At 40.7% G+C, this 12,116-nt stretch overlaps 1 protein-coding gene across 1 annotated transcript; it reads right to left on the reverse strand.

Moving 5' to 3' along the window:
* Positions 1–673: 673 nt before the first annotated feature.
* Positions 674–4,959, reverse strand: LOC129826460 (uncharacterized). Its single transcript, XM_055887214.1, has 2 exons — positions 4,457–4,959; positions 674–3,081 (listed from the first exon to the last, which is right to left on the reverse strand). Exon 2 carries the CDS (start codon positions 2,985–2,987, stop codon positions 1,821–1,823), a length of 1,167 nt encoding a protein of 388 aa, XP_055743189.1. The 5' UTR covers positions 2,988–3,081; positions 4,457–4,959; the 3' UTR covers positions 674–1,820.
* Positions 4,960–12,116: the final 7,157 nt, after the last annotated feature.

Genomic DNA, 12,116 nt, shown 5'->3' on the forward strand with positions numbered 1-12,116 from the left:
TACTGTATGTTGCCCATCCCTGATACTGTATGTTGCCATCCCTGATACTGTATGTTGCCATCCCTGATACTGTATGTTGCCATCCCTGATACTGTATGTTGCCCATCCCTGATACTGTATGTTGCCATCCCTGATACTGTATGTTGCCCATCCCTGATACTGTATGTTGCCATCCCTGATACTGTATGTTGCCATCCCTGATACTCTATGTTGCCCATCCCTGATACTGTATGTTGCCCATCCCTGATACTGTATGTTGCCCATCCCTGATACTGTATGTTACCCATCCCTGATACTGTATGTTGCCCATCCCTGATACTGTATGTTGCCCATCCCTGATACTGTATGTTGCCCATCCCTGATACTGTATGTTGCCCATCCCTGATACTGTATGTTGCCCATCCCTGATACTGTATGTTGCCCATCCCTGATACTGTATGTTGCCCATCCCTGATACTGTATGTTGCCATCCCTGATACTGTATGTTGCCCATCCCTGATACTGTATGTTGCCCATCCCTGATACTGTATGTTGCCCATCCCTGATACTGTATGTTGCCCATCCCTGATACTGTATGTTGCCATCCCTGATACTGTATGTTGCCATCCCTGATCGAGTGGCTGCTTGACTTTTAGATTATTATAAATTGTATAATCAAAACGAGACAAAAATATTTATTTCAAAGATTTATTCACAAGTACAAAAATGTATTTTCATACAGATATTCACATAACAACAAATATTTTCATCACCTAAATACAGTTTACAGTGCATGTCTAGTAAATACACAGGCCATGTATTCTTTGGACAAGGCTAACGAAAAGTATTCAACTGAGACATGAAAACACTTTCACTAGTTGCCAGACACAGTGTGTTGTCCTACATGAAGCATATCACATTTCAATGATTGACATGGTGTGTGTCTGTCCTCACAGCTATGCTGTTGACTGTGCAATGGAATGATAGAGTATTAGTTGATTTCCAATTGTCATTATCCAAAATCCATTGTGTTGCAATACTTTAAAGAGATGACAATAGTTCAAAGTTCCCATTCAGGGACTGGAGACCATCACCTTTCAGGTTATCTGTCCTCAGTGTCCTTTCTATGGTTGTGTTTACAGTTTAAAAGAATGTGGTGTTCTTTCCTCATGCATATTCAAAACCAATTAGTGCCAATACCACAGCACTAATAATGAGTTTGTTGAAGCTCCAGTTGAATTACAGTGTACATTAGTTCAGCACCAGTTCACCTCAATGTCTCAATCACTGACATTGCTTTGTCTGTGGTTGTGAGACCTTGAGAAGCAGCATTGTTGTACATGCAGAGTGGAGATTACAGTCAATAATACAGTATCCTCTGGAGAGGTGAGGCAGTGTCCTCTTGTGTCAGAGTGTTTTTGAGGGTCTCACAGTGTATGAGGCAGAGGGCCACAAGTTAACCAACACATATAGCTTTGTGCTTTCATAAGGTGATGATGGGACTTGTTACAGAAACTGTTCTCAATTGAGGCGGAGATAAGGAGTCTTGGAGTTTAGGATTTAGGAGTAGAAAATCAGGACAACTCAAAAGTAGAGGGTAAAAATACAAAGGTAAAGTTGGAATTGAGGAGTTGGGGTGGCTCATAGTCCAGTTTGCCCAGGCCATTGGTTTGTCACCCTAGCAGCTCAGTGTGCCAAGGTACTGTTGTGTTTAGAGTCTCTGTTTCCCTCTATCTCATTTTCACCATGTGTATGTGCTTATGTTAGTATGCTAGCTCAGATTGAGCTTCCTCTTCTGGGATGGGACAGTTCACCGAGCATCCACTAACCCAGTCCTGGGCTCAGTTCACTTTAGCCAGCAGCTGCTCTGAGAACAGCTTCTTGAGCTGGGCCACCTCTTCACTGAGTGAGCTGAGGTGGGACTTGAGGACATTGTTCTCTGTATGATAATGAGACTCTGTCTGGCTCTGTGGGGGTGTAGGTTGGCCATACTGAGTGGACTCTTGCTGTTGTCGCCCCCTCCGGGTCTCCTCTCCCTCCTGCTTATGTGGCCAGACTCCTGCCCCCTCAGCTCCACCCAACATGATGTGTCCGCTGGCTGCCTCCCGGGGACCGTCTCTTGCTCCCATTGACTGTATGGGGCTGTGCCTGTTGTCCTCTCCACTGCTGAGGATCTTGAAGCGCATTTTGTGAGGAAAGTTCTTTATGCCCTCCCCAGACTCCACTTTCCCCATCATCACTCTGGAGAGCTCCCCAGGGAAGTGTCCACTGTGGTGCACCTGGGCCTCTGCAGGGGAGTGGTGGAGCTCGTAGCCCAGCTCCTCTGCTCTGTGTGGGGACAGTTTGCCATGATCACTCAGTCGGTCCTCAAAGGAGAGGGGGCTCCCTAAACTGGAGCTGCCAGGGGTGGAGAACCCAGAGTCCTCTGACATGCTGGCAGCGTCCCTGGAGCCTTGCATGCTGAACTGGCCCCCGGGGGCAGCAGGGTGGCTCCCTGGTCCACTGTTCAGATAGTAGTGTGGAGCCAAGGTCTGTGGAGCACAGGGGGCTGCGGGGAGGGGCAGGATGGGTGTGTTGGAGGGATCTTTGACCAGGCCGAAGCGGAACTTGAGAGCCAGCAGCTCGGCCCTGAGACGTGCGTTCTCCTCCAGCAGCGCCAGCACGCGATTCTCCACCACCATGTCGTTGACACGGCGCTTCTCCCTGGAGCGCTTGGCCGCCTCGTTGTTCTTCTTGCGCTTGTCCCAATAGCCGTCATCCTTCTTCTCGCTGGGGATGAACTCACGCTTCCGTCTGAGGGGGTTCCCAGAGGCGGGCGGGTCATTGGTGTGCTTCAGAGCAGAGGTGCGTCCTAGCAGAGAGCGGGCCAGCAGGCTGCTGGAGGTCAGGATGGACACAGCCTCGTCTGTGAAGGACAGGGTCCCACCAGGTGCAGCACTGGATTCCCCACCACTCTGCTCCCTCATGTCTTGAGAATCTTCTTCAAACATCTCACTGGTCACACTCATGGTTTGCTGTGTTGAGATTTTCTGTTCTTCAGATAGTGTCTCAAAATCCAGTGTCGTGGAATGGTATGGCGGGAAATTGTTGCAATAGCCCCACCTAGCGTTCAAAAGAGGAAGAAGAAATGGAGAGGAGGATTTAATTGTTATGCAAGACCAGTTACAACATAATGTTATGTAACCCCATTACATCTTTCCAGTTAAACTGGAGCTACTTGCACAACAACCCCACATGACTCTTGAATAAGAACCATGATGTACTAAGTGCTAGACAGACATTTCGATCTCTTTTGAAAATGTTTACAATATAATAATCAAAGTGGGCTCCTGTCAGTCTAAAGGTTAAACGGTTAATTATAAGATTATATATATATATATATATATATATATATATATATATATACATATATATATATATATACATATTCTATATTCGTATTTCTTAAATAAAAGATTTCTTTAGAATTGGGAGGAAAAAACAATAATATTTTAGCCTTATATTATATATATTATTATCCCTGTCCTGACCCAATGACTGGAACTGAAGTCGCTTCATCAGACTAAATCAGTGTTAGCGTACATGTAGGTTAACATAGTGTTATATAACACATCGTATCAATATATAGAAAAATTCGCACAATGACTGCTTTGTCTATTTTTTATTTCACTAAAACAAAATGGCTTAACAGTTTGAGTTAACGACCAGACGTTATATCTTTCAGGAATCGAATTGCCTCAAGGACATTTATAAGAGCACTAGCCTAGTTTGCAAGTTGATAATACTCCGCGCCCTACTGCTATTCCCACCGTTCATTTACAATTGGTTCGCTGTATAGATCGAACTGTTAATTAACCTATCTGCAGTACATCCCTAAACGAAGACTGAACTGGTTCTTCTCTAAACCGTTTAGTGGATGTCATTCTACATTTCAGTCAGATATACAAAGGGAACGAAATAACGTATTTAAACAGCAATGAAAGTTTCAACAAACTATTGCAACGAAGGTCCTGTTATGCACATTTGCATACCTGTTCCACTAAATCTATTCAGATCATCTCAATTCATCATCATTTTGTGACTGTAAAGTGATCTACTGAATAGATCACTGGCGAAGCCTAATAATGACATTTGTAGAGTAGTTGTTTGTGTGTATATATATATGTAAATAAATATATATATATATATATATATATATGTATATATATACACACACACACACACACAACTACTCCACAAGATATATATATCTTTAAATGTATTTTACATCTAAAGCTGATTCAAAAGTTGTCTATAGTTTCCTTTACTTGGTATATTCTATATTATTTAACCTCAAATCATCATAGCCTTCATAATTGATAGGCTTCTGTTGTAGGCAACATTGTCACATTTCTGCTCCTTATGCGATTGCCTATTCTCTGTAGTATAATGAAGGCACTGTTGAAATACACCGCATGCGTGAAAATTGTGAAATTACCTTGAGTTGGATTCTCGTTGTCTCAGAAAAGCACCGATCTTTCAGTTAAAGAAACGTGTCAGAATGTAACAGAGCGATCGTAATAATTCAGCAGCTTCGATTCAGCACTGGGTCATCGAATACACAGGATACTTTGTTTCCTGCACGGTGTAGGCTACAGTTAGCCTACTCAATATTAGGCTACTAGTCTCTCTGACACCTTGTGTCTCTCGTTTCTGCTCCACTTGGATTGCTGCAGCTCCTATTTGTTTCTTTCCCGGTGAAGTTCAGTCGAGGACGTTTCCTATCCTCACTTGAACCAATGGGCCGCGTATGTGTGGTGCGCTCACTGAGACCGCCTCTCTCCATGCCAAGACCCACCCCGCAAGGGAAAGCTCACAACATTATCCTGCTCATCAACTGAACTCGCTAGCCCATCCTTTCGTAACAATTAAGTAATATTGCCAGCTCTGGCTTCCTCTCACTCCCCCTGCAGATTTCCAATAGACCTATGCTCTTCAACCAAACATCAGCTTTATGGACGGCATGCTCGGTATCGCGTTAAAGTGAATGACAATCAGAGTCGTTGGAATAGAATTGAGAAAGAAAATACCAGCAGTCATTATGCAAGCACTTCACAGTTTTTAAGAATATGGTGATCTCCACTGAATCCATTCTCATTATAAAGGAGACATTCCCCCCCCCCCCAAAAAACTGTAGATGTCCGGAGGGAAATACTCTCTGTTTTCCATATTGCTTCTTATGCAATGATCTGTCTGTCACAGTGTCAATGAACTCCTTAACATAAACCAAGAGATTGACCCAGCCTTGTGAAATGTTCTCAGAATCTCAGAAAAACACAGTGGAGGCCTATTACGTAACATAATGGAACATATTAAAGAAGTGTTTCAGATTTACTTACAGAATAATACAACACGAGCTTTTAGAGTGGAACATACTGTATGCATCAGTCGAATGACCACCAAGCATCTTATGAAAATATATCCTGGGTTTAAAAAAGTCTCTCTTGAATTAGTTTCAAATCCAGACTATAGGCAACAGCTTGAGACTTCATGAAATTCTTTCCCCCATGTCAGTCTTGTTCCTATAGGATTAATACATTTTTAAACCATATTATTTTTATCTGGAAATAGATAAAGACAAAGTTTTCAAATCTAAATTGGTTAAACTACACACATACACAGAGTATACCAAACATGAAAATCTTCTTAGTATTAAGTTACACCCCTCCCTTTTGCCCTCAGAACAACCTCAATTCATCGGGCAAGTAGTATACAAGGTGTGGAAAGTGTTCCACAGGGATGCTGGCCCATGTTGACTCAAATGCTTCCCATAGTTGTGTCAAATAGTCCTGACGTCCTTTGGGTGGTGGAACATTCTTGAAACACACAGAAAACTGTTGAGCATGAAAAATCCAGCAGCATTGCAGTTCTTGACAAACCGGTGCGCCTGGCACCCAGTACCATACCCTGTTCAAAGGCACTTCAATATTTAGTCTTGTTCATTCACCCCCCGAATGGCACAAATACACAAACCATGTCTCAATTGTCTCAAGGTGTAAAAATCGTTCTTTAACCTGTCTCTTCCCCTTCATCTACACCAATTTGAAGTGGATTTAACAAGTGACATCAATAAGGGATCATAGCTTTCACCTTAATTCACCTGGTCAGTCTATATCATGGAAAGAGCAGGTGTCGTTAATGTTTTGTATGCTCTGTGTATAATACTCAATGAACTGGTTGCTGACTTCATAATATGTCATATCTGTTCTTTGGCAAAACAAGATGAAATTAATTACAATGATTAAATGGATAGTGACTCATCATGTACTTTTGATGTTCATCTGTTTATGTAGCGTGTTGTCCATTGACCTCTCGGCCTACAATAGCCAGGCGCTGCAAGGCACTAGTGATGTCATTTCCCAATTATCACCCACGCTGTCCACTTGGAATGACCACAGGCATTCCTCCAGCCCTCTCCACTAACTATGCAACCACTACGCACCCACCACAACTGGCACAGTGCCTGCCTTGGTCCTCTCCCCTTCAACAATCCCTTCAACAAAGCCTGCATGAGTGCTTGCTGTTTGCGTGGGTCTTGGTTGCAGAATTTATCATTTGTGTTGGATGCAAAGCAAAGATATAAACAAACACAAGATCACGTGAATCCCTCTTTAGTGGCGGTAGTCTGAGGCCCTCTTCAAGAAGTTTAAGTTGCAAATCAATCATTGTTTTTGAAAACAGTGGACAGTCAATTAAAAATGCACTCCTGCAACAGCCTATGGAAAAAAAGTGGGGCATTTATTGCGCAATCTAATTCATGCAGATAAAAAAAAATCCATAGGCCTAATGGACCCATACTCAAACTAGCACACTTTTGATAGACTTAAAGGGGCAATCTGTAGTTGTTACATCCATTTTGGACGTATAAATTATATAGTAATTATAATAGTAGTAATATAATAGTAATAGTAATATAAAGATTTAATTTAATCGTATTATTATATGTAGTAGAAAGAAATGGGTTAGAAAAATGTAACATCCATGTATGGCCAGCTATGTAAACTTTAACATTGATTTATCCTGCAATAGAAGTTGTTCAATTGGTAACAAACATTTTTGTCTTCTTCTAATGCCTCTTAAGGGGAAAGTAAACTAAAAGTAACTGAATGTAATCAGATTACGTTACTGAGTTTGGGTATTCTAAAAGTTATGTTACTTTGGACAGGTAACTAGTAACTGTAACGGATTACATTTAGAAAGTAACATACCCAACCCTGTATCGGGTCAGGGATTAGTTGGATAACCCATTTTCTCCGGTGTTCTTCTGTACAAAACTCAATGTACATGGTGAGGTCACTGTCCTCCTCACTGTGTTTGCCATGGCTATCACAGGCCAAAGGAGATCAAACCTCATGGGGCCAGGGGCTAGTATATCTATCTATCTTACTGCACGCTGGGGTGGGGTAGGTGGGAGATAGCTGGGATGCATGCATATATTCACAGACATAATTGAACAGGTCATACTCCAATTCATATAATGGTACTCAATATCAGTGTCTTCAATTGAGTTAAAGGAACACTTTGATGTAACTGTAACTACACTGTAACACAGCCTTCTTTTTTTGCCTTATTTGCCTGAAATACACATTCACTTGAGGCATTACACACTCACATCATACAGTGATCTCTAAACATATAAATATCTCTGTCCTGCCTGCCAAGTGGGTGGTACACAGTGGCACAAAGGGACTCACAGTTAGGCTGCTTTTATCCCAGCAAGACTGAATGACAGAATTGACCACTGGGAGAGGACAGGGAGGTTTAGTGAAAGATGGTGGTACAGGGATATTGTGTAACGTCCTCTGGGACACACTGGGATCATGCCTAAAATACCAACATGAGGAGTCCACTGAGGAAAACAAAGGCCATGATCTCTATACTATACTGTACTGTACATTCTGTTCTATTGACACACATGAATGATTGCTGCAACCTGGTCTCAGAGCATTTCATATTAATCTGTATGTAAATTCGAGAGACTCCATTTGGTATGATATTCTACGTTTCGTATGGTATGTATTAATTTGTCGATGTCCACCACCCATTTTGTATGATATGTTACGAATTACATTTCGTATGATATGTTATGAATTAGAAAATCGAACAATATGTTACGAATTTGCAAAACTTACAATATGTTAGGAATTCTAGTTAGGTGGCTAACGTTAGCTAGCTGGCTAATATTACCTAGGTTAGGGGTTAGGGTTCATTTTAGGAGTTAGGTTAAAGGGTTAAGGTTAGGGTTAGGGGAAGGGGAAGGATTAGCTAAAAGGGTTAAGGTTAGGGTTAGGTGAAGGGTTAGCTAAAAGGGTTAAGGGGAAGGGTTAGTTAACATGTTAAGTAGTTGCAAAGTAGCTAAAAGTAGTAAGTAGTTGAAAGTTGCTAATTAGCTAAAATGCTATAGTTGTCCGTAATGAGATTTGAACTCGATTTGAACCTAGATGTTCGTGTTGTACGCCTACTCACTACAACCAACCACCTTAGCCTTAAGTAACCATCTGTCTTATGTAACCATATCAAATGTAACATGTCATACTAATACCAGATTTACGTTTACTATGCTACGTCTAGTCTATGAGACCAGGCTGGATTACTGCAGGAAAAGATTTCACAACACTTCCTGCACACCTGGACCACACCTTGTCAAAGTTTCTCTCTCTTTCTTTCTTTCTTTCTTTCTTTCTTTCTTTGGGTCTCTATTTTGTTGTGCCTTTCTCCCCCCTCGCACTCTCTATCTCTCGTCAAACTCCTTCAACCCTGTTGGCCTGTCTCAGATCATATCACAGCCTCATTCCAGAAGCTGAGGTTATTGTGTCTCAGTTTAGATAATGGGCTGTAACACATTGACACGTTGCACCACTTATCTGCCCTGCACTCTACAGTTAGGAATGCTCAACACCATGCTGTAGTTTCTAGTAAAACTACAACATATCAGTTATTGCCATTGAAGACACACCAACCTGAAATAAAACTGTCATGTCCCCATTTGACCCTCCTTTATAGGCTCAGCACCATCTATCCCTCCACTATCCCCTCCATACAGAGTCACATGTGTACTGTGCTGTAAAATGCTATTTTAATTCTATATAGAATTATTCCACAATCTTGCAACATTTAATTTTCCTGAATTAAAAATTAACGTCAAGCTCTGAATCAATGTCTGGAACGAATTGCAAAAATCCCTGAAGTTGGAGACATATATCTCCCTCACTAACTTTAAGCATCAGCTATCTAAGCAGCTTACCGATCGCTGCAGCTGTACACAGCCCATCTGTAAATAGCCCATCCAATCTACCTACCTCATCCCCATATTGTTTTTATTGACTTTTTTGCTCTTTTGCACACCAGTATTTCTACTTGCACATCAACCTTCACACCTATCACTCCAGTGTTTAATTTGCTAAATTGTAATTACTTCGCTACTATGGCCTATTTATTGCCTTACCTCCTCACTCCATTTGTACACACTATATATAGACTTTTCTATTGTGTTATTGACTGTACGCTTGTTTATTCCATGTGTAACTGTGTTGTTGTTTGTGTCGCACTGCTTTGCTTTATCTTGGCCAGGTCGCAGTTGCAAATGAGAACTTGTTCTCAACTGGCCTACCTGGTTAAATAAAGGTTAAATATTTTATTTTTTAAATGCTCCTCTGAGCGTTCCACACAGAAACACATTCATGTAACTCCCATTGAATCATCTATACACACAGTCACATCCACTGCTTCATAATCATAAGAATATGAGATGTATTGCGGCTCCTAAAAATAGAACACGACTCATTTTGTGTAACTTGGGGGTCTGTTTCATAACAGGGGGACTTAGCCCCCCCCTCCTCCTTAAAACTTCTCTAGGGGATTCGGAATTTTGGATGAAAAGCATGTCCAAATTAAACTGCCAGCTACTCACCCCCAGAAGATAAGATATGCATATTATTAGTCGATTTGGATAGAAAACACTCTGAAGTTTCTAAAACTGTTTGAATCATGTCTGTGAGTATAACATAACTTATTTAGCAGGCGAAACCCAGAGGACAAACCATTCAGATTTTTTTTTTTGAGGTCACTCTCTTTTCAATGGATTTTCATTGGGAATCCAGATTTCTAAGGGACCTTCTTGCAGTTCCTGCCGCTTCCACTGGATGTCAACAGTCTTTAGAAATTGGTTGAGGTTATTCCTTTGTGTAATGAAGAAGTACGGCCATCTTGAACAAGAGTCACTCGAAGTGTCCAGAATGCTAGCTACAGTTTGTTTTAATCCTGTATTGAACACAGATCATCCCGTCTTCAATTTTATCGATTATTTACGTAAAAAAATACCTAAAGTTGTATTACAAAAGTAGTTTGAAATGTTTTGCAAAGTTTACAGGTAACCTTTGAGATATTTTGTAGTCACGTTTCACAAGTTGGAACCTGTGTTCTTCTGGATCATACGCGCCAAATAAATGGACATTTTGGATATCTATTGACGGAATTATTCGAACAAAATGACTATTTGTGATGTTTATGGGACATATTGGAGTGCCAACAACAGAAGCTCATCAAAGGTAAGGCATGAATTATATTTTTATTTCTGCGTTTTGTGTCACGCCTGCAGGGTTGAAATATGCTTCTCTCTCTTTGTTTACTATGGTGCTATCCTCAGATAATAGCATCATTTGCTTTCACCGAAAAGCCTATTTGAATTCTGACATGTTGGCTGGATTCACAACCAGTGTACCTTTAATTTGGTATCTTTCATGTGTGATTTAATGAAAGTTTGATTTTTATAGTAATTTATTTGAATTTGGCGCTCTGCATTTTCTCTGGCTTTTGGCCAAGTGAGACAGTAGCGTCCCGACTAAACTCAGATTTTTGGATATAAATATGAACTTTACCGAACAAAACATACATGTATTGTGTAACATGAAGTCCTATGAGTGTCATCTGATGAAGATCATCAAAGGTCAGTGATTAATTTTATCTCTATTTCTGCTTTTTGTTACTCCTCTCTTTGGCTGGAAAAATGGCTGTCTTTTTCTGTGACTTGGCTCTGACCTAACATAATCGTTTGGTGTGCTTTCGTCGTACAACCTTTTTGAAATCGGACACGGTGGCTGGATTTGCAACAAGTGTATCTTTAAAATGGTGTAAAATACTTGTATGTTTGAGGAATTTAAATTATGGGATTTCTGTTGTTTTGAATTTGGCGCCCTGCAGTTTCACTGGCTGTTGACGACCTAGCGTCCCACATACCCTAGAGAAGTTTTAAAGGGGCAATATGCAATTGCTACATACATTTTTTGACAAATTAATTATATAAACCTGTTGAATCTTATAAATGCCTTATGAGCATATTTTAACTGCCATACCTCATTAGAACCCAAATTACAAGCTTATTTTACTCCATTGTTTGTAAACAATGCAATTGTAAACTAACACTGTATATCCTCAAAACATGGTTAAAACTATAATTTTGATATCATGGATGGTCAGTCCTTGCATCCATAGCTTTGTCTATGAATTTGAGAGTGAGTTAAATTTCTCCATCCCCCTCCCTCAGCTGTTTACCAGAACAGCAGCAGTGTTGTTATAGTTTGAACTGCAGATTGCCCCTTTAACTCTATACTGTATGTCTATCACTCTCCATCTACTAAATCCAAAGCACATGCACTAACTCACAATGAACACTCAATGAACACACAGAACTTACTCTGTGTTAACATTTTGCTTTGAGGCAAAACCGTATGCGTTTCAGTATTAACCTCTGATATACACATCAGAAAAACATGAGAAAAACAGAGCATTGTGACGAGGAACACAAGACCTCAGAACCCTTCCTTCCACATGCTTCTATTCCTGGATTCTAAAATACGTCACACAGTTGCCACAGCAACCACTGCTGGTTGCAGAGAGGAGGGGATGTGATGAAATAATCATAAAATGGGCGGGTAACAAATGGAAAATCATGTTTTCACATCCAGATCAGACCAATAAACCAGAAAAATACTTTCAGCCTAAAGTTATTTTCTTCACAATATGTTGAAAAGCACAATTGTTAATGATGCAGATGCAGACAGAGTATGAACGCCATGTCTGGTAGTTCTTATTTTAGGTTG

The sequence above is a fragment of the Salvelinus fontinalis genome, chromosome 2 (assembly GCF_029448725.1).
Source record: "Salvelinus fontinalis isolate EN_2023a chromosome 2, ASM2944872v1, whole genome shotgun sequence".
Classification (NCBI taxonomy): domain Eukaryota; kingdom Metazoa; phylum Chordata; class Actinopteri; order Salmoniformes; family Salmonidae; genus Salvelinus; species Salvelinus fontinalis.